Consider the following 23,832-nt stretch of genomic DNA (forward strand, 5'->3'; position numbering starts at 1 on the left):
TAAAACGAGCTATGAATGCTCTCCAGGAGGATGTACAACATCATAAACATGGGGAGACTCGCCACATTAGCACTAGTGATAAATGTTTTACTCCCCTTGGAGGTAAATAGGCCGTCTCCATGGCTCGGCCGGCGAAGCAACCCGGCCAACTAGGGAGTCCAATCGAGCCGCCAGGATCTTCGACTCGGCCAAAGGCATCCCCAGATAAGTTGTGGGGAATGTTGATATCTTGCAACTTAGGTTATCAACAATCCAGAGTTGGCCCTCTAGTGAGTATCCGAGGACAAAAACCTCGCTTTTATCAAAATTGATCTTCAGGCCCGACATCGCTTCGAAGCACGGGAGGAGGAACTTCAGATTAACAATGTCGAGGTTCGACCCCTCAACCATGATCATGGTATCATCCACATATTGGAGGTGGGTGACCCCTCCTCCAGGGATCAAGTGGTCGACCACCCTTGTAAGATGACCGGCCATCCGCACTTTGTCTAGAATACCGGCCAAGACATCAGCATCAATGTTGAAGAGAAGGGGCAAAAACGGGTCCCCCTGCTTCACTCCAAGCCGAGGAGGAGAAATAAGGTCCCACGTCACTGTTAATGTTAATGGCCGTATTGCTACACTGGACCATCAACATAATCCAGGAGCACCATCAATCATCAAAGCCCCGGCGTAGTAGCACCAACCTCAAGAAGGACCAATCCAGACGATCATAGGCCTTCTGGAAGTCCAACTTGAGGAACACGCCCTTATAGTCACATGAGCGAACCTCATGTGCAATCTCGTCGAGGGAGAGGATCGCGTCGTGGATCCATCTGCCCTTATGGAAAACCGTCTGAAGGGAGTGGTCAAGCCTCTACGTAAAAGGGGCCAGCCGCATCGCGCATACTTTCGAGAATATGCACTCGAGCATATTGATTATCGTGATAGGTCTAAAGTGCCTAATATCCAGCACCCAACTATTTTGGGGATCAGAGTAATCATGCCATAGTTGATTCGGGACACGTCGAATGTCCTTATATAGAATTCATGGAACATCGACGTGATCATTGGATTAATGACATTCCAGAATTTCTCGAAGAAGGCCACCAATAGCCCATCAGGACCCGGGGCCTAGCGCGCCTTCATAGAAACGATAGCCAACCCACCTCCTCCTCTCAGAATGGGAGTGTTAACTCCGTGTTCTCGGCATCCGAGATTTTGTCGGCAGGGGGCCAGAAGTCTTCGATCAGCGAAACCCCACTACAGGGTGCCGTCGAGAAGAGCTCCGTGTAAAAATAGTATATGTGGGCCTGGATCTTGTCCGGGTGTTCTAGGAGGTTGTCACCCTCCCAGAGACACAGAATAGCGCATCGCCATCAACGTCCATATGCAATCGCCTAGAAGTATGCGGTATTGGAATCGCCTTGGAGGAGCCACTTATGGCCTCCTCGGTGTTGCTAGAATAGTTCCTCGCCCTTGAAAATCTCCAACAGCGAGGCTTCAAGGGCATAGCTCCTCAACCAATCATGAGCCGAGAGGCCAGCTGAGTCGGCCACCACATCCAGGGCCTTAATCTGGACCAAAGTGCCTCTTTACGCGCTCTAGTATCCGCGCCTAGGTTGGCCTCCACCCCCGCATGAACTGGCCAGTGAGTTTCGAACAGTGGTGCCAAATATCAGTAGCACATTATGCTCGAGGCGAGGAGGCCGCTGCATCTACCCAGCAGTTTTGCACCATGTGCAGGAACCCTGGCTATAATAACCAAGCATGTTCAAAGTGGAACTGCCTCGTCCTAGAGGGAGCATCGTCCCTTGATGAGAATAGCAAAGGAACATGGTCTTTTCCTATACGCATTACCACCCAAAGCGAGCACAGTGGGAACATGGCATCCCACTACATTGACACTAGGACCCTATCCAATACAATTCTGATTGGGTCCACTTGCTTATTAGTCCATATGAATCTAGCCCCTACTTGGGCTACCTCCCGTAGAGCTGATATTAGAGCACAAATACATACTGATTCCTAAATATAAGTTTTTTTGCTAAAAAAACTTTTATTTAGATAGGGGGGAGTAGTTCCTATAGCTGGGGTCTAACAGTCACATAGATGAAGACGCTCGTCATTCCGATCACCGTCGTAAAGTTTGCGACGCACTTGAGCATGGGCAGCTCCTCCTCGGTCCCTTAGTTGGGGAGGTGACCTTGTGTCGAGAAGTTGGACAAGAGCTCGTCCTTCAGCGTGAATCTCTGAGTGAGCGAGTGTCGAGAAGTCGGATAGGAGCTCATCCTTCAACCTGAACCTCTCAGTGATCCAGTCGGATACTTCGTCCTCTCTTGTTGGTATGTCAGAGATCTGGGTGATCACTTTGTGGATGTGGACATCAGAAGGGTCGATGACGTACTGTTGTCCATATTCATGTATGCAATTGCCAATCGTGATGCCATAAACTGCGTTGATCATAAAGCTGCAAGTCAGTGGGACTGCAAGAGGGAAAACTGAAATTAAATGTTGTAAAGCTGTTTATAGTCGACCACATTGAAAAAATGTTTGATAATAGGTATTCCAAGCCAGTTAAAATGCTCAGTATTCACCAGGCTTATGTTTGACATGTGTGAGAAGCCGGTACAAGTAAATTGCACTTTGTGCTTTTAGCAACATCGACAACAGTCAACTCCTTCTGGGATACCTGGAGCATTAAATGTTGCTTCAAAAATAGTACTAATAATTGAGTTTTAGGGGAAACCAAGACATGAAAGTCTAACTAATAATAATTTTAAAAGACCAAAGGAGTCTAGCATACCAGGCCAATGTGTGATAGATTCATGAATACTAACATTCATAAAATGGTAATGATTCCTTGTAGATGCTACAACAAAGACCTGCAAGGATAAACTCCAAAAGAGAGAATGAATGGGGAAGACATATTTCCCCCCAATAAAAAGTGCTTTTAATAACTTAAAATATAGCATCAGGAGGATACAAAACATGATAAGCAACACCTGTCTTGTGTACAACTAAGATGCACACAGCCAAAGACCAACAGTCTGACAAAAGAAAAATAGAAAATGACATATCGATAGTAGTAAAGTCATATAGGACCAACACTATTCCTATATCGAAGGAGGCGGTGGAATGATCCGGAGGTTAGGCTGCCACCCATGTTGGGTCAAAACCTCCATGGCCACCAGCTGCAACCGCATACACACCACTTTGAACAACAGTTGGTACTCCGTTCGAAGGCAGTGCGTACAACAGAAAATAATCTGCAGAGGACAAGTGTTTTTGCTACTAACAACCACATCATTTCTCTATAGCTAGAGCGTCCATTACAAGGCATACGCTCCCCACCCTTATCGGTGTTGTAAATCTATTTAAAATACTGTCCAACCAATGACCAAAAATATTGGCAACACTTGTTGGAAGATACAAATTAGAAGCTATTTGGATGACTGATCACATAAAATGTGCAACACACACTGGAAAAGGAGGCATTTTATTGTCTTGTTGTGAGTACAAACACTACACTTCATGCTTCCTTGACAATTACGTCGGGCGAGGTTGTATTTGGTTAGCGCAACTCTCCTCCAAAGATACCACATGAATATTTTATTTTTTAATGGAATCATTGATTTTCAATTTTATTGTTATTATCCACTCGAACCTCTAAATGCGTGAGCACACAGTACATAGAGTCGATTGTAAAAGACCCAGATGTAGTGAGATTCCAATGAAATTGATCCCGTCTTTGTGTCAAGTTGATTGAATCTAATTAGGATAAAATATTGTGCCATGACATAAGACGGGGGCTAATCAGGTCCCGCCTGAAACAAATATCTGGCGGGGCGAACTGAGGGCATGCACTAGAGTATCTTTCTTATCATGAACAATGCGGTACAAATCTGGGTATTGTTCTCGGAGGGTGGCATTACCTAGCCACTTGTCCTCGCAGAAATGATTCTCCGACCCATCTTTTATCGTGAAGGACCCAAAGCGGAAAAGGTGTTGCTTTGCCATCATTGGACCATCCCAAAAGTGTGAGTCACTAGGTTCCCAATAGGCCCGAAACACTACTTTTTGGCCTAGATACTTATTGCGCAACAAGGTTTGCCAAACGCCATCCTTAGAAAATAGTTTGAACAACCATTTACTAAGTAAGGCCTCATTCTTGACCTGCAGGTCATGAATGCCAAGACCATCTTTGTCTTTCAGCCTACAAACCACGCTCCATTTTTGCTAGCACACACTTTTTATTTCATTATCTCCTTGCCAAAATAATTTGGATCTATAATAATCCAGCCTTTGTAAGACCCCTTTTGGGTTTGGAAAAACGGAAGCATATAGAGAACCATATTTGTTAGGACAGAATTGATCAAGACTAGTCGTCCTTCAACAGAGAGCAACTTGCCTTTCCATCTACTCAACCATTTCTCCAAGCGCTCCTCTACATGTTTCCGCCTTGCATTAGCGTGACGCCGATAATGAATCAGAATTCCCAAATATTTAATTGGGAACTGGCGTTGCGCACAACCAAACAGGTGAGCGTAATCAGTTATTGCCTCCCATGCTTCTCCAAAGCAGAACAATTCACTTTTATGGTAATTAATTTTATGGCCTGAGATTTGCTCAAAAGCTGAAAGAAAAAGCTCCAGGTTTCAATCCTTTTCTAGGTCATGTTCTATGAAAATAATCGTACCATTGGCATATTGCAGTATGGAGAGGACACCATCCACAAGGTGTGGTACTGCACCTACATTATGACCATCTTGCTTGGCGCGATTAATCAGAATAGCCAACATGTCAGCAACAATTTTAAATAACATCGAAGACATGGGGTCACCCTGACACAATACATTTTTCTCTGAAAGTAATGGCTCATGTCATCATTGACTTTGATAGACACACTACCTCCACTAATTTTTTTGGATCCACTGATGCCATTTATCGGAGAAACCTTTCATTCTCACGGCTTGTTGAAGGAACTACCATTTTACCTTGTCATGTGCCTTTTCAAAGTCAATCTTGAAAACTACTCCACTCATGTTTTTAGGTGCATCTCATGGACGGTCTCATGTAGGACTACTACTCCATCGAGTACATATTTTCACCGTAACTACGAGGTGGAAACCCAATTCTTCTACCATAGGTTCGTTTCTTACGTGATCTTCCCCTTTGGCTAAGAAAATTCAAAGCAATCATGATCACCAACTCTAGTGCATCGAGGGGAACATCTTCATCCAAATCATCCTCGTCATCTCATTCTAAGGACCATCACCCGCATTTCCATATCATCAAATTTTTGTGTAATTTATTGTGCTTTGCTTACCGATACCACTTGTTAGTGTTAATTGTTGTATTGGTAGTTGATTCCTTGCGCTTTATTGATGAACGTTCATTACTTTCGTATGTAAAATTATCATCACTATACTGAATATGTTCACGATGATGTGTCGTGAGTAGTTCCCTTGTGTTCTTGAGGATATGGGAGGAAGCTAGTTGTCAAGTTTCACATGTATTCGTAGTAAAGATTGTTGTTTAATCATTTTTAGTGTAACTCTCTAGTGGTATTATGTGAATGTCAACTACATAACACTTCACCATTAAGGGCATAGAGGAGTGCATTTTGTCATAATAAGTTTAGAATGGGAGGCTATAGTGACAGAATTACCATTCCTTGAATTTATGAGTTATGACATGAGCGGTAGATAGGTACCCCACAGGAAGTTATAGCTATGGTTGGGAGTTTTTTTACTTGCAAAGAGCACAACCATAAGTACGTGTGAGTCAATGGTTTTGGTAGCACATTATATTAGGCTATATCCCTATAACACCGATCAACCAACAATAATCAATGCAAGTCATATATGGAGTTGACAACTATGCGACTATCCTTCCATCCTCTAGAACGTTTGATCCTCGCAAGTAACACCAGTGGCTTGTCCTTAGCATTATTAAGGATTGTCCCTTTTGTTGCACCCTTTTACTTTCTTATTGTTATCACGTTCAATTGCTCTATTGCCATCACAAAAGACAAAACCAATACACGTTTTAGTACTTACAATGAATCCTTACTATTTTTGCACTTATCATGTCCTTCAGCTCCTTGTGGGATCAATACTCTTACTTATCGACCCCTACACTTGTGGAACATTAGACACCTCCGAGGTAGATTTACTGATAGACACTTAAGATCGATGAAACGGTCGTGGCTCTCGCACGTTACTCATCATGGGTAGGTGCACAAAGAGTTTGTGACTGTCAACAACAGAGTCAGGCTGACTCCGGTAGGGGAGTAGTGACAACGGTGCATTGTCGGCTCGTTTTGTTGGTGGTAGTGGTTGTTTGGTTGTCTGGGGTCCTTGATGTAATATTTCTTATGTTTGGGGTGCTTTGTACTTTTGGTGAATCTTTATAATATAACCTGATCTTTAAACTAAATCAATAATAAGTCATCAATAAGTAATTAACACTGCAAGTAGAAGAAAAGTGCATCAATATATGAGTAATGCATTAATTTCGCACGATGTTTTAGCTCTATTTGTGCTGACCATCGTCCTAGGGAGAGTGACATACTCACACATGTTTTAGCTTGTAATGCGGAGGGAGCCTTATCAATTTTATGGCAGGTGGATCCACCTGAATGTTTTTAACACACTGGATTTTATTCTTGATGTGGTCCTGACTGATGTGAGCATCTCATGAGTTTTTTTAGGCTGAAAGCAAATCCTTAATTACGGTAAGGGCACATCACCCCTTACAAGATCAACAACTTGTGATGGGACATCTTACTCCCAATACAACGCATAATCACCATTATAAAGAAAGCCTAATTTAGCTAAACAATGGGCCACCATATTTTCTTCCCGGCAACACTTCTTAACTAAATAGACATAGAACCCCATCCACATCTGCAGATCATCCAACACCATAACGTGTTCAGATAAATCCATGGCCGAATGATTCAGGGCGTTGCCTGACAGCTGGGAATCAGTCTCCATCTCCACACGTATAGATCCCAGTTCAGAGGCCAAATCAAAAGCACGTGTCATCGCCCAGAGCTCTGCTGCATAAGCGCTCAAGGTAATAACTGTAAGCCCAACCTTGCAAGCCACCATAGTTCTTGCATGATCTCTTACAATAACCCCCAAGCAGCATCACAGAAATATTGATAGTTAAAGGGTGTTAAATTTTTGTTCATCTAAATATTGGTTATGGCATGATGATGATGATGTATTAGCATTCTTATTCTTCATTGAAATCCTAGTGCTGTTTAGGCCAGGGACGCGCGATGGTTAACTCCTACCAACCTTCTTCCTAGGGGTATGCGAGTAGTATTTTGCTTCAGGAGAGCTAATAAAGCTTTGCAATAAAAATGTGAGTTCTTTATGACTAATTTGAATCCATAGATGTACGCACTCTCATGTCCTCATATTTGATAGCCTCTTCGGTATCGTGCATTGTTCATTCTCACCTCGAGGGTCGATGCAAACTTCGCCAGTTCATCCAAACCCGTGACATGATATGTTGTGTTCCACATAATTAGCCACCTTATATCTTCCTCAAAATAGCCACCATACCTACCTATCATGGCATTTCCATAGCCATTTTGAGATATATTGCCATGCAACTTCCACCATTACGTCTCATGACTTGTGTGTTCATAGTCATATTGCTTTGCATGATCATATAGCTGACATAGTATTTGTGGCAAAGCCACCGTTCATCATTGTTTACATGTTATGCTAGATCATTACACATCCTGGTACATTACGAGAGGCATTCATATAGAGTCATCTTGTTTAGTAGTTTCTCATATCGAGTTGTAAGTAAATTGAAGTGTGATGCTTTTCATTATTAGAACACTGTCTCAATGAGGAAAGGATGATGGAGAAATGATTCCCCCACAAGTCGGGATGGGATTCCGGACGGAAAAAAATAAAAAAGTAAGAAAAAAAGAAGAATAAAAAAGAAAAAAAGAAAAAAATAAAGAAAAGGAAAAGGAAAACAAATGACAGAAAAGAGAGAAGGGACAGTGCTACTACCTCTTTTTCCACACATGTGCTTCAAAGCAGCACCATGTTTTCATATAGGGAGTGTCATGTTTTGTTGTTTTCATATGCTAGTGGAGATTTTTCATTATAGAACTTGACTTGTATATTCCAATGATGGGCTTCCTCAAATGCCCGAGGTCTTCATGAGCAAGCAAGTTGGATGCACACCCACTTAGCTTTAGTTGAGCTTCCATACACTTATTGCTCTAGTGCATTCGTTGCATGGCAATCCCTACTCCTCGCATTAATATCGATTGATGGTCATCTGCCTAGTTGATGCGAGACTTTCTTCTCCACTTTTACCCCTTTGAAACCTACCACCATATTCTATTCCACCTATATGATATGTCCATGGTTCACGCTCATGTATTGTGTGAGATATAAAACACTGAAGTACGTTAAAAAGTACGATCCAATTGCTTGGCTTAACACCGTGGTGCTTGACATTTTTATCTATGCGGTGAAGATGGAGCCATGCCATGCTAATATGATAAAATGAATGGGGGTAAACGTTCTTTAAGGATCATATATTTTGAAAGTGGATGATTGTGTTACTTATGTTTATGGATATTACTATGTTTATGTTTGTTGATTCATTGTTTGTCAATGATCATACCTAAAAAAGATACATGCTGGGTAGCATGTCACATCAAAGATTATGTTTTTATAATTTATTTACTCGAGGAGGAGCATGAATTAAGCTTGGGAATGCTGATACGTCTCCAACATATCTATAATTGTTTAATTGTTCCATGCTATTATATTATCATTCTAGGATACTTTTAAGCATTCACTTGTTGTTTTATATTATTTTTTAACACTAACCTATTAACCCAGTGCCAAGTGCCAGTTGCTATTTTCTGCATGTTTTTGGCCTTCCAGGAATAGTGTACCAAACGAAGTCCAAATACCCCAAAACTTTTTGATGATTTTTTCTCGACAAAAATAACTCCTGGAAGCTTCGGAGAAAGACCGTAGGGAACACGAGGTGCCAAGCCAACAGGGCGCACCCAGGGGGTGGCCGCGCCGTGATGGCCCGAGGCCACCTCCCAGCTCTCTTGGCCCTGATTTATTCGCTATAAATTCTCATATATCTTGAAAACCCTAGAGAACCTCTCGAAACACTTTTTCCGCCGCCACAAGTCTCTGTTCCGCCGTGTGCCCATCTGGAGTCATGTTCCGGTGCCCTGTCGGAGGGGGTCGATCATGGAGGGCCTCTACATCAACCTTGCCGCCCCCATGGTTATGTGTGAGTAGTTCAACACACACCTACGGGTCCGTAGTTAGTACCTAGATGGCTATCTCTCTCTCTATGTTCTTCATTGCCAAGATCACCGATGTTCCCGCGGTGATTTATCTTATGTAATCACTTTTTGCGGTGTGTTTGTAGGGATCCAATTAATTGTGGGTTTATGTTTAGATTATTCATGAATAAATATTGTGAGTCTTTTCTGAATTATTATATGCATGATTGTTATAGCTTCATAATTCTCTATAACCTGTCGGTTTGGTTTGGCCAACTAGATTAATTTATCTTCTGTAGGAGAGGTGCGTTGTCGTGGGTTCAATCTTGCAGTGCTCAATCCAAGTGACAGAAAGGGACATGACACGTATTGTATTGCTACCATTAAGGGTAAAACGATGGGGTTCATTCATATTAATTGGATTTACTTTGTCTACATCATGTCATCATCCTCCAAGCATCACTCTGTTTTCACTTAATACTCTAGAAGCAGGTTGGATAGCGGTCGATGGATGGATTAATAGTAGTAGATGCAGGCAGGAGTCGGTCTACTTGCTTATGGACGTAATGCATATATACATGATAATTACCATGAATAAATATTGCATAATTATTCACTTTTCTATCAGTTGCCCAACAATAATTTGTCTACCCACCGTATGCTTTCTTCGAGAGAGAAGCCTCTAGCGAAAACTACGGCCCCGAGTCTCTTCACAAATATATTTACAAAAACTCTAAATACCTCGCTTTCATTATTTAGTTTCTTTTTATTTTCAATTTATACTTATCAAATTATCTATCTATCACTACTTATCGATTGCAAGTAACGAGGTCAAGGGGCTTGCCAACCTTGTTGCCCGAGTTGGTTGCAAATGTGTGATATTTTGCGTGTAGGCGCTAAAGACGGAAAAGTGTGTGGTCCTCCATTGGTTTGATAACCTTGGTTCTCACTAAGGCCTCGTTCGGTTACGTCCAACCCCGCATGGTTTTAAGTCGAATCCATGTGGGTCAACGCAGATTACACCCCGCTGGGGAATAAACCTTGCCTGACCATATTTCTTCGTTCATTTAAACCCTGCGTGGTCTTTCCCCAACCCAAACCTCTTCAAATCCACACGGAACTAATCACCCTCTACCACCCCGTGGAAGGAATCCCGGCGAAGCGCAACTCTCCTCTCTCCCATATCTTCAGAGCGAGGCGACAAAAACGAATGAGTTTTTGTAGCGGGGGTTGTGTGCGGAAGGGGTTAGCAGGGATTAGTAGGGATCGGGTGCATGGAAGGGGTTCACCCAATCCCCGCAGTGATTGGACCCACCAGTGGATTAAATCCATAAGAACCGAACAAGGCCTAGGGAAAATATTTACCTTTACTATGCTGCATCATCCCCTCCACTTCGGGGGAATTTCCAACGCATTTCACAAGTATCAGTTGCCTAGTTCATCAAGTCAGGATATAGTTGCAATTTTTGAACCTACTATTCCGATGGAACATCTTGAAGATCATGTGAAGGACAACAATGGTATTCTTAAAAGGAGCAAGAGATAGAGGACTGCAAAGTCCTTTGATGATGATTTTCTTGTGTATCTCATAGATGACACTCTTCGCTCTATCTGAGAAGCCTATATGCATCTGAAGATGTTGGTTACTGAAAGGAACTTGTCCGTAGTGAGATGGATTCCATCTTGGACAACTTGGGAGATCACTGATCGTCCTCATGGGTGAAAACCTATAGGGTGCAAATGAGTGTTCACGAAGAAGCGTATGCCTAATAGTACTGTTGAGAAGTACAAGGTATGGCTCGTGGCCAAGGGTTATATACCTAAAACAAAGGTGAAGACTTCTTTGATACTTTCTCACTTGTGGCTCGATTGACCACTATTCGATTACTACTTTCACTAGCCGCCTCACATGGTCTTCTCGTTCATCAAATGAATGTTAATAATGCTTCCCTAAATGGAGAGTTGGATGAGAAAATTTACAGAGAATAACCAGATGGGTTTGTATTGGACAGTCAGGAAGGAAAGGTGTGCAAATTGTTAAATTATCTGTATGGGCTGAAGCAAGCACCTAAGCAGTGGCATGAGAAGTTTTAAAAAACTTTATCTATTGCAGGCTTTGTCGTAAACAAAGTTGACAAATGTGTGTACTATTGCCGTGGTACCCATTCATGGAAGGAAAGAGGTAAGGGCTAAAATTTAGTTCCATACTACTCCCTCTATTCCTTTATGTAAGGTGTATAATTTTTGGCACGGTGAGAAAGGCATATAATAATAGAGGTGTTAGGACAAATTTACCCTTGACAAATTTATTGGTTAGTGGCAAGTAAATCAATGAGTCTAGGAAAGTAAGATATACACGCAATCGAGAGAGATATAGTTTCCTTTTTCTGATACAACTAAAGATATACACAATCGTGAGAGAGATACTTTCCTTTTTCTAGAAGGCTAATAAGGAAATTACAAGGATTTACAAAAAATGCACCTTACATTGTGGAATTTTATGAAAAAACGAATACACCTTATATAAAGGAATGGAGGGAATACTAGTTGAGTAGGACTTGGACCTCTTTATAAGGAAGATTGTTTTTCCACATGTATAAGCAACATAACAAGAGAGACATTCACGCACGCTCCTACTCCGCTGCCTGCCTTGCTACGCTTCGTCATGATGCGAAGCTGGTTGCAGGAATGAGCCGAGCTGTTGTCTAAATTTTTGTCACGCATGACCGGTATACAAAAGGTCGCATGGGAGCTAAAAAGATTCTTGCTGCAGTGGAGATTAAACGGCCGCTGCCTGTTTGTTTTGCCTCTTGTCTCTCCGTTTTATCTCCCACCGCTTCCACTTCGCCTCCTCCTCCTGTACCTATAAAAGAGAGGTTGTTCCTCTTCGGAGATACGCACTAGAACAACATCTACCTCATGCCACCGAGTTCTAAACTCCGAGCTATTGCTAGGTTCTTTCCCACCCCGACTTGTAGTGTGCATCGCAAGTCGATACAATAGGCCTCCGAAATCATGCTAATTCGAGTCTTGTACGGAAGAAGGGTGATAAGATTTTCGAGGAGCGCTCCGCACGACTGCTGAATTCTTTATCATGGACACCACAAAAACAAACGACCACTTCCCCAACTACAAAAACATGGCCGGCGACGTCAATGCCAATGCTACACCCACTGCTCAGTACGTTTTCTATCTTTTCTGTTCGACATCATGCTAGAGTTTCTTGGTCTAGTATCTATTCTAGATATGTTATGTTCTAGTTCACATTTTCACATGCTATATGCCTACTCTTCTTTAGTTTGCCTCACTAGTCTTGCTTCTGTTATTGTGGCCTACTCTCATTTAGTTTGCATGAGTAGTCTTGTCTCTATTATAATGATCATGTTATATGTATTGTTTATTTCTTTTAGATCATTGGTATATTGCTCATATTTTCAAACCCTATAACATCAGTTGAATAAATTCGCAAAAAAAAACATCAATTGAATAAGCCAACAAAAAGAAATGATTAATACGAGTAGAAGAAAAACACCTATAGTTTGGAATTCCAATGTTGGATGAAATCATGAAAACACGGTGCTAGCTATCCCATTTTTTCTTTAAGAATTATCACATCTTCTCATGGGAGGCCGCCATCATCACAAAAGAAAAACAAAAGTTCTCTTTTTTTTTTCTTTTCTTTGAGGGAACAAAACTTCTCATAGGATGCGCGGAAAATATGTTCCCGAAGACATGGGCCGTGTGCCACGGCCTTCCGTGCTCTGGCCCAAAGTAATGCGGGAATTTCGCCGCAAAAGATAAAAAGGTGGAGTCATCGTGGGGCATTTTCCTCCCGCCGTCGCCGGTTTCGGAATCTGCGGTTGCGGCCGTGTTTTTCCGCGAATCCTCCCATGGCCGCGACGGCGCCGTCCGCAAGGTCTGACGGACAACTTCAACCCTCACCCATCCATTGATTTCTTTTCACTGTACAATTGCACAAAAACACATCTCAACTTTCACTCAAAATTCAGTGCTAGACTACGTAGTACGCAAATCAGCGAGCCATGACGGTCTCTACCGGCCCTCGATCATGGTGATGGTCATGCTGTCCACGAAGCTGCGGTCGGCCCTGCTCGACGACGTGTCCTCCGTCACCGTCACCGTCGCCGTCGCCGCGGCTCGCCTCGCCGCGAAGCCGGGCTGCTTGGGGGCCGCCAGGGACGCGGCGTCGGCGGCGGCGAGCATCATGAGCGCCTGCGACATGAGCGGCCGGTCGTCCGGGTTCTCCTGCACGCACAGCAGCCCCACCTTGAGGCACTTGACCACCTCCTCCGAGTCGAACGTCCCTTTCAGGGTCTCGTCCACCAGCTCCAGGCTCTTCCCCTCGCTCAGCAAGCTCCACGCCTGGTAAAAATGTTCAGAGATTCAGAGATAGTGGTGAGACATGGATCAGCTTAGGTGTGTGTAGGACTGGTCATCACACATGTTCTTTCATTCAGGCTTACATGTGCTAGAAGGTTTAGGTGGTTGGAGTAGCTGTACACGCCTCTGTTCCTGATACCGGTTATGATCTCCAGCACTATGACACCGAAGCTGAACACGTCTGATTTCACCGAGAAAACCCCGTCCATCGCGTACTCGGGAGCCATGTAGCCACTGCAGCAGGGAGCAGACAATGTAAGGATCATCCACATTGTTGATACAATAAGTTGATTGAATTGCTTGTCAAAACTTACTACGTTCCGACCACTCGAAGCGTATTGATCTCAGAGTCGTCACCACCGAATATCCTCGCCATGCCGAAATCTGAAATCTTCGGGGTCATGTCCTTATCCAGAAGAATGTTGCTTGTCTTGAGGTCTCTGTGGACGATCCTGTATCTCGAGTCCTGATGAAGATACAGTAAACCTCGGGCAATCCCCTCGATTATGCGGTACCGGGTTTGCCAATCAAGAAGCATGCTTCTGGATTTGTCTGATAAGAACACAGGTAAATCAGTATCTGTTCTTTGGAAGACAGGGAACTTTCATGCTCACAGAGGTTAAGTGCATACCAAACAGAAAGAAGTCCAGGCTTTTGTTTTCCATGTATTCATATATGAGTATCTTCTCTTGTCCACAGATGCAGCAGCCGATCAGCCGAACAAGATTTCGATGCTGGAGTTTCGCTATCAGCATAACCTCATTCTTGAACTCATCGGGACCCTGTGTCGATGCCTGAGAAAGTGTTTTGACAGCTATTTCTTGTCCATCCTCAAGCTTACCCTGCAGTTTTGAAGCAAGTATTTTCAGTTAGATGCGTGAGAGAATGCTCTATATTATGAAAAACTAGACTAGCATATTTACTTTGAACTACTAATGACGTATTTTTATACACTTCTTTTCCAGAACTAAAGTGTCGATTTTCCGATGATTCGAAACTACTAATAAACTGTCTTTAAAAACTGGAGTACCTTGTATACTGGCCCATAGCCACCTTCACCGAGCTTGTTGTCAGTTGAGAAGCCTTGTGTGGCTTCTGCTATTGTCTCCAGATCATATATTGGCAGATCCAGATCGACCCCATGACTAGTTCCTTCACTTTGTAGTGTTCTACTGTGCAAAACACCACTCCATTTACTTTGTGAACCTACTGAAACATCATAGGTAGAACCGTAGAAATGACATCAGCAAATAAGAGGTCAGTTTTTCTTCCAGGAGTTTTTTCTTTATGTTTCGACTAAACAGAGATGATGCTCTCCTTTGCTCAAAGCCAGAACTACATAGACCATTTGGAGTTACCTGATTGTCTTGCTTTTGTCCTCTTTCTTCTCCACAAGAAGAACCCTACAAGTGCTAAAATAGCTACCAGTGCACAGATGCTCACAACGACTGCAATTATGACGTGCGCCTTCTTATCGGACTTGCTAATTGCATCTGCAAGAAATTACGATTATTAGTTTGATTGTGGACATGGTTGTAGCTACAACATTTGTGTCTCGTAAAGCTAGAGGTTCATATACATATTAGCGAGCACTCCTTTGGCTGATAAACCTAAGCATCCAGAGAGCTGCTAAAGAGTACCGCGAACAGAACAAAATTGTATGTCGCTGCCAAACCATGTCTTTGCGCTGAAATATTCATTTGCGTCTGCCTAAATGCAAACATGAGTTGAATGAATCTAGTAAACTTTGGCATTGGTTCACTTTTCTTGTTTTGTTCATGTTTGAGAGATCTTGTGTACTATCTGACACAGAAGTTCTTGGTTCGATATAGGTTGTATAGTGTACTTATTTTGCACGTAGGTGCCTCACTAGTTCACTAAAAACACACTCAACCGGATGTACCGAAATTTTTAAGTGAATGAAGTGCTTTATGTGGCCCTTGCTTACAGATCACTTGATGCAATGAGGTCAAATGGCGGTAGGTGATCATGCCCTACCAGGTTTTAAACCTGTTATAGCCGGCGGTCCTGTTCGGTGGAATTCAGAGCACAACATAAAAGCAAGGGGCTCCATGCCTAACCGTGGCAACAATTGTTCCTGCTGGTATGCTAATTCTTGCATCTGTGTCTTGATTGTTTCCTCTGAAAATAGAGCATATATGATACCGATGTTGCAGAATGATCACGGCACCTTAAGCTTGCTGATGTGTCGCATTCCCCGAAATCCACTGAAGAAATAAATCGCTAGGTTGTTTCCCACTCCATCAGTGGAAATATGTGCTGTGTCTTGCCAGCATTCTATAAAAAGCTGGACTGAAAAGCCTCCATCTGAAATAAATAAATAAACATGTACTAGTGTATACACTCAATCAGTGATACCCAAACATGCAAAACTGACCAGCTGCCCGGCCCCTTAATAACTGAATCTAGCGCGAGACAGGGAGGGCCCTGGTCTCCTTCCTCCCCTGCTTTCGGCGATCCTCCATGGCTCCATGTAAGAGAAGAAAGCAAGGATGGACGCGTCAAACACATGTGGAAAACACGCATCCACGCCTAAGAAAAACGTGTGGATTTGGACAATGGCCGGGCGTCATTCGGCGCAACAGGGACACCTAAACCTAGCCTCTACCTAAATTTGGACCGGATGCTCCTCCACTCTACCGGTGACCTGGGTTGTTGCAACACGAAATCGCTTCTTGCTCAAGGAAACGGATAGCCGTACGTGTCCGTTGTTGATTAGCAGGATCGCCAGGAGATCAGATTGGGACTGGAACCTGCCTGCACTAAAGTGAAGCCGACGTGCTAAACTGCTGCTAATCTGTCATGTCAACTCACTGGTTTCACATGTGGCTATGTGGCTATGGGGGTGTTTGTTTCCAGCGACTTTTTGGTGTAGGGACTAAAAAAAGTCCCAAAAAGTCCCATGTGAAACAAACAGGAGGGATTTTAGGGACTAAAGTGGGCTGTTTGGGACTATTTGGAGAAGTACCTGTGGGAGGGACTTTTTGGGACTTTTTCCTACACTGCCCACCGCATCGCGTTATCCACTCCTCGTCTCCTCCAGCCGCTCGCGTCTGCACCTCCCGCTCGCGCTGCCGCTCGCGTCTCCCACCTCGGCCGCCGCCGCCGCCGCCGCCGGTTCCCGCCGCCCCCGCCGGTTCCCGACGCCGCCCCCGCCAGTTCCCGCCGGTTCCCGCCGCCCACGCCGGTTCCCGCCGCCGCCCCCGCCAGTTCCCGCCGCCGCCGCCGCCGCCCCCGCCAGTTCCCGCCGGTTCCCGCCGCCCACGCCGGTTCCCGCCGCCGCCGCCGCCGCTGCCAGTGCGCTCGGCCGCGACCCCTTCCTCTCCTTGACGAAACGGGAGGCCCTGCAGGTGCTGGGCGGCGGAGGCGCGGGGGCGGTGAAGCGGAACGAAGGGCGGGGGAAGCTGCTCCCCAGGGACAACATAGTCTTTTTACATGTCATTTAATGATCTCTAGTTCCTTTTTAGTCTCTGGAAACAAACGGATAGGTACTATGGACTTTTAAGTTGGGACTAAAAAAAGTCCCGGGACTTTTGAAACAAACAGGGCCTATATTTCAGGTGTGCACTGTGTGCCAGTGCACGATTGCGCTGGCGCCTGGCGCCCAAAGTCGTCGTCTTCTTCTTGTTCCCTGGAGGTCTCCAGTAGTCCGGTTGCTTGCTTGGGGTGCACACAACTGGAGCATCGACGAATCGTGTTTCGCTCGTCATACTTCCGTTGGAGCGGACCGTCAGGTCAGCATCAGGGAGATGCTCTTTTTTGAAGGTTGTCAGGGAGATGATCTGAAAGGCACAGTAACAGGATATATAGAGGGGATGCAGGGCTGCATCAAGCATTTGGGGTCTAAAATCATTCAGGTGGCTGAGCTTATAACCCATGTATACATCGAGATTCTCTTCTCATCAACTGCACCCCAAGCTTATACAGGTGTACTTCCTTTGTCGCTTCTTATATGCAGATCTATGAGGTCGACATGCCGTATCCGTCAGGCCAGCGTGGGCACCATCATCATCCAAGGGACATTTTCTATTCGAGAATCATTTCTCTGGTGTCCGATTGTTCATTTTCTGCCTCTGAGTGGTGATTACTACCAGCTGCTGCTGTCAGCTTGAGCTCTTTCTGAAAAGTGTCCCCTTGCTGATCGCACAGAACAAATGCTCATTATCGCGGTCCAGCTCAGATGCATGCATGGTTCATGCTCGGACTATTAAGCCCAATCAAAGCAAGATACATTGGCAAGAGCCAACAAAATTATCAAGAAAAATGTTCTAGAGCATAACAACATCAACAAATTTACTACTCACCCCATCTGCAACCGTTTGAGCGTCAACCAATTACGGATTACATACATCCGTTTGAGCATCAACTAATTTAGGGTTTCTGATCTATATGGTGTCTTCTACGTTTACTCGAACAAGAATTAGACCATGCCACTCAATGCCTCAGCAAATTAATTGAGTACAATTTTTTCTCATCTATATGGTGTCTTCAGGCTTACGTTTTCTCGACCAAGAATTGGCCCATGCCCCTCAATGCCTCAACAAATTAACAGAGTACAATTTTCTTCAATCTCACGTTTCCTGGAGCAAGGATTAGCCCATGCACTCAATGCCTCAACATACTATATGTGTAATGTTTGCTTTATTTGCAGATTTGTCAGTATTTGATTGATCGCAACCTCTCATCTACCGCCGATATGACTGTGCTCGAGAATATCTTTGAGACTTTGACCATTCACAAAGTTAATAATCCGTTGAATAACTTTGCCATTTGCTCCTAAAAAGCGGCTTTTCCTCGTAATTAAAAAACAGCGGAGTAAGGCCCCTCACTGATTAAAACAGTGGAGTGTGCAAGATCTACTAGTTCTACGTTCCACCGCTAGCTGATGTTTGATCGGGACAAACTAAAGCCGGCACTCTGCACATGCCAAAAGCGCTAAATGCCTAAATTAATTATTTAATTAACCAAAACAAAAAGTAAGTTTGAGATGCCAAAGCTTAATCCGGTGCGCGCCAGAGGATAGGACGGAACAAATTTTCACCAACCAAGAACCATCATGAGTAATCACATGGCACATTCGATTAGAATTTTTATAGGAATAGAAAAGCAGAGGAATAATAATATACGTAGTAATACCGAGCGAGACACGTAGGCAGGCACGTACCGAGATCGGCTGCGGCGAGGCGCACGTAGAGGTCCTGGCCGTAGTTGGGGAACACGCGGAGGTCCTCGAGCGCGCCCGTCCACATGACGCAGCCGCGGCGGCCCGGCGCGCCGCTCAGGTTGGCGTTGGCGTACGCCGTGCACGAGCAGTTCCTCTGGCACAGCCGCGCGCACTCGGCGAGCCCGGCGCGGAAGTCCACCACGGCGGCCGTCGTGTCCGGCACCTTGGCGTGCGCCATCAGCGCGAAGCCGTCGGTGCCGTTGCCGCAGTCGAGCGGCGTCGCGCGCGCGCACCCGGCCCGGTTGTCCCGCAGCGCCCACGCCTCCGGCGACCGCGGCGCGAACCCGCGGAGGCACTCGCACACCGGCAGGCTGTTGGGGTCGCACACCCCGTTGGGCCCGCACTGGTTCACGGCGTCGCACTGGTCCTTGGGCGCGTACCAGTACATGTTCCACGCGCCGGCGGACCACACCCACGTCCACCGCTGCAGCAGCCCGCCGGCGGCGCCCGTGCTGTTGAGCGTTAGCCGGGAGACGATGCTCGAGTTGGCCACCTGGAAGCTGTAGGTCACCTCCTTGGGGGTGTTGACGAAGCTGAAGTTGAAGCCCATGTAGGTGGCCGTGTCCGGGACACCCGTGAACTGCAGGCCGTCCCAGGGCCCGGACCGCCACACCTTCTCGGCGCCGTTCCAGATGAACACCTCTGGGTCGCCGGAGGTGTCCATCACCGCGACCAACGGCCCGGGGGACGGGTCGGAGGGGCTCGTCCACGCCGTCAGCGTCATGTTCGCGCCGGTGCCGAAGTCCATCCCCACCCTCATCCCCGGGAGCAGAGTGTCGGTGGGGTGGTCGAACCCCTGCCACGCCACGGCGCCGCTCGCGTCCGAGACGACGAGGTTCCCGCTGTCCAGTAACCGCGCCGTGCACCGGCCGGCGCCCGCTCCCGGCGCTGGGGGGACCGACCAGACAACGGTGGAGTTGGGGCCAGCGACGGAGAGCGTGCCGTCGGCGGAGACGGACAGGGTCGCGCGGGCGTTGCGCTCCACCGGGCCCGGGACGGGGTCGGCGCGGTTGGCGACCCAGACGACGGTGCGGACGGAGACCTTGGCGTACCACACCCCGACGTAGGTGTTGTTGGAGCCCGGCGGCGTGAAGAAGCCCAGCACGAAACTGCCGGCGCCGGACGAGACCAGTGTGTCGTTGCCCCTGAGCGGCTGGCCCGGCGAGATGATGTCCCGGGCATGGGAAGCCGACGAGAGCAGGAGCATCAGCAGCAGCTCCAAGAGGCGTAGCTGGTGGCTGGCCATCGCCGCGGCAAGTGGTGGCCGCTTGTACTACAACTACCAGCTATTAAGCTCGGCAAGGATGATGGGAGCATCTTTCGGGTTTGTTATGCGGAGTTCTCTACAGAACCGGTTTTAGTGCATCCTAGGCTCCTAGCAAATGCCGCAAACCGGGTCATCCAGCAAAATAACAATCGGTTTACGAGACGGAGGGCGTTTTTCCGGCCCCAATAGATCTAACAAAATCGAGATAATTGCATTACGCTACCACACTTGGGCACCATGTAACGAATTGATATTAATAGTCATTTTTTTTGCGTGTCAGTACCATCTCATAGCCTAATTGTTGCAATACGATCTGACAGCCGTCTAACACGTATTGACGATGTATCTGACGTAGCGGGTCCGCATGTCATTCTTCACGGTGGCGTACACGTACCGGCTCGGTCAGTGACTCGAACCTGGTCGAACCCGACCATCTCGCTCGAACCTGGTCGAACCGGACCAAGCTCTTCTCTCGCTCGAACCCTAGCCTTGCTCTTCCCTCCCCCTCTCTGTGCGGCTCTCCGACGATGGCGACGACGACTCCCGGCGGCGGTGACGTTGCTGGCGGCTACGGAGACCTCCCCGGCCTCGGGGTAGATGACCACGTAGGTCTGGCTGTCTACGATGGCGGCTACAGTTCGAACCACTCCTCCGGCGCTGGTTCGGGGGATGACGATTTGGAGAAGGAGGCCACACTGTCCATGGAGGACAGGGTGAAGATGGCGGAGATCTGGGTCGCTAACCCTAGCAGTAGCCATCACTGGACCAGTGGTGCTGGTGGCGGCATGATGTAAGTCACTCATGAACACTGCCAATTTTATTGTTTCTTTTTTTGGGTTGTATGAATGGTAGAGGCTAGTTGTATCAATGCTATAGGTTGTCTGTTGGTTGTGTAGTGTTAACCAGTGCTCCTAACTCGATATGTTTGTATGTTGCTTTATATGCTTATAGTTTGACTGATAGAAAGACAGCAATTTAGGGTGACACTTATAGAAAGACAGCAAGAGCTTTATATGCTTATAGTTTGACTGATAGAAAGACAACAAGTGAGGGTGACACTGATAGAAAGACAGCAAGTGCTTTATATGCTTATAGTTTGACTGAATTTTGCTGTCTATTTGCTTATCTGAATTTATATGGTTGTTGCTTATGTGCTTATCTGAATTTTGCTGTCTATATGCTTATGTGCTTATCTGAATTTTGATGCTTATGTGCTTATCTGAATTTTTATGTCTGAACTGTAGTTTGAATGATGATGTTTGGGAACTGAGGATTCACTTTGATTCTCAACCAAATATTAATATGAAGCTATGTAGCTCAGATGTTACATTTCTGAACCTTTATGCAGTGTTGCAAACACAAGGTTTTCATTTGTCAGATGAGTTATATCACATGAGGAATTTAGGAATAGGAGAGGAGAGAGAGCAGGGTTTAGATTTGATTGACACAAACATCAAACTGCAGGAACTAAAAAAGGAATTGAACCACAGTTTAGTTCTCAACTTGCTAGTGAGGGCAACAACAACTTATTTAGCGGCAATGCATGAACTGAAGAGGATAAATTAGCATCAATAGTTTATGAACCACCTGTTCTTTATGATCTTAGTGAGCCTTCAGTTCTTGCTGTTGTTCCATAAGGTGTAGTTTTCCATAGCAGCCCTAGTCAGCCTACTGCTTTTTGCACCCAAGAGAGCATAAACTTTAGAAAGGACAATCTGAATGCTATAATGGAGGAGGAGCCAGTGTTTGAACAGTCACATAATAGTAGTGATGATGCATATGACAGTGATAACAATTCAGATAACAACTCACAATTAGGAGAGGAGGAAGAAGATGTAGATAAATCTGAAGATTCAGATGAAAATTCAGATGAGGAAATATTACATTATGAGGGTGACACTGATGTTGAGGATTTGTTTGAGCAGGAAGATGAGGATGTTTTTGCAACAGAAGAGCCTCAAATGCAAAAATCTCCAAAAAGGAGGAAGAAACTTGAAGTTAGGAGGAAAGGCCCCACTACTAGGTCACATTGTAGTGTGTTAGAGGATGTGATACCTGATTTCATTCCTTCAGAAGATGAAGAAGATGATTGCTTGTTGTTTGAGGATGATGATGATGGACATGAGCCACCCTCATTTGTGCTACCTAAAGGGAGGAAGAGTAGGGCCAAGAAAAGGAAACCAAGGATCTGGTACAATGACAAACTTGAGCATCCACATCAGCAGTTATGTCTGTACATGTGCTTTAAGGATCAACATCAATTCAGAGAGGCTTTGTTGAGCTTGCACATCACACATGCTAGAGACTTTAGGTATCATAGAAACTCAGACCAAAGGACCATTGCTTGTTGTAAGCAAGATCATTGCCAGTTTTGCATTGTTGCTGCAGTTATCAAAGGGGAGAAGACCTTTGCTATTAAGAAAAAGAGGCTGGAGCACACTTGCCCTACCAACACAGAGAAATCAAGGATTAGTGCAAAGTGGCTAGCTAAGACCTATGAGTCATTGTTCAGGTCTGGTCCCAGCACTAGCATAAACACTTTGATGGATAACTGTAGGGAGAATTATGGTGTTGATGTCGGAAGGCACATGGCCTATAGGGCAAAAAACCTTGTTGTAGAAGCTGTGCTAGGAGAGCACAAGAAGCAGTATCCTAGACTTAGGGATTATGCTCAGACCATCATGGATACAAACCCTGGTAGTAGAGTTGTAGTCACAACAGTTACTTCTAAACCTATTACAAAAATACCACATCCAGCACCTAGGTTTCATGCTATGTTCTTCTGCATCAATGGAGCAAGGGAGGGATTTCTGAATGGATGGAGACCATTCATTGGTTAGTCATTCTTTTATCGTGCATCATTAATTTTAATTTTTTAGCAATGCTTTATAGACTTAAATTGTTTTGTGCTTTCCATGAACAGGTGTTGATGGATGCTTCATTAAGCTGACAACTGGTGCTCAAATCCTTGCTGCCACTGGAAGAGATGGCAATAACAATATTTTCCCACTTGCATTTGCTATAGTTGGACAGGAGGACACATCTAACTGGTGTTGGTTTGTGCACCAATTGAAGATATGTCTAGGAGGTGAAATAGGCAAATTTGGTACTTATACTATCATGTCTGATAGACAGAAGGTATGTGCTTCGCTGCATTTGTATTAAGTTCTGCATTACTATTAAGTTCTGCATTTGTAGTTGTATAGTAGCTAAATTTAGGATGCTATGTGATCAGGGGCTGCTAAATGCAGTAAATCAAGTATTCCCAAACTGCCATCTAAGATTTTGCCTTAGACATCTCTATGCAAATTTCCAGAATGCTGGTTTTAGGGGGGAAGATCTAAAGAAATGCATGGATAATGCCAACTATGCTTACAACCAACACAAGTTTAACATAGCCATGAATGATCTCAAAAATGAGAGTGAGGAAGCTTGGAATTGGCTGACTGGAATACCTAAGCACACATGGGCTAGGCATGCTTTTGACACTAACTGCAAGACAGACTTGGTTGTTAACAACCCGTCTGAGGTGTTCAACAATTATATCCTAGATTTTAGGAAAAAACCTATTAGGACTATGATTCATGGTATGAAGGACAAGCAGATGGTGAGGTGGCATAGGAATAGAGAGAAAGGAAAGGC

The 23,832-nt window shown here is 45.2% G+C and overlaps 1 protein-coding gene across 2 annotated transcripts; it reads right to left on the reverse strand.

The window, feature by feature from the left end:
• Positions 1–12,764: 12,764 nt before the first annotated feature.
• Positions 12,765–20,325, reverse strand: LOC123443416 (receptor-like serine/threonine-protein kinase SD1-8). Of its 2 annotated transcripts, none has more exons than XM_045119781.1 (8): positions 18,864–20,325; positions 15,037–15,171; positions 14,709–14,884; positions 14,310–14,520; positions 13,993–14,230; positions 13,762–13,912; positions 13,335–13,660; positions 12,765–13,240 (listed from the first exon to the last, which is right to left on the reverse strand). In XM_045119781.1, exons 1-8 carry the CDS (start codon positions 20,167–20,169, stop codon positions 13,216–13,218), a joined length of 2,568 nt encoding a protein of 855 aa, XP_044975716.1. In that variant the 5' UTR covers positions 20,170–20,325; the 3' UTR covers positions 12,765–13,215. The 2 variants fall into 2 exon arrangements, with proteins under 2 accessions (XP_044975716.1, XP_044975708.1); XM_045119773.1 differs by having other exon boundaries at positions 14,709–14,887; positions 18,864–20,322.
• Positions 20,326–23,832: the final 3,507 nt, after the last annotated feature.

This window comes from Hordeum vulgare, chromosome 1H (genome assembly GCF_904849725.1).
Source record: "Hordeum vulgare subsp. vulgare chromosome 1H, MorexV3_pseudomolecules_assembly, whole genome shotgun sequence".
In the NCBI taxonomy this organism is placed as follows: domain Eukaryota; kingdom Viridiplantae; phylum Streptophyta; class Magnoliopsida; order Poales; family Poaceae; genus Hordeum; species Hordeum vulgare.

Bases quoted from the DNA above. Each gene is read 5' to 3' on its own strand.
- LOC123443416 (XM_045119773.1), bottom strand. From the start codon at position 20,169: ATGGCCAGCCACCAGCTACGCCTCTTGGAGCTGCTGCTGATGCTCCTG. The intron at 14,521-14,708 runs GTACTCCAGTTT...TCAAAACTGCAG, and splicing joins GCTATGGGCCAGTATACAAG to GGTAAGCTTGAGGATGGACA. The intron at 13,661-13,761 runs GTAAGCCTGAAT...CATTTTTACCAG, and splicing joins ACCTAAACCTTCTAGCACAT to GCGTGGAGCTTGCTGAGCGA.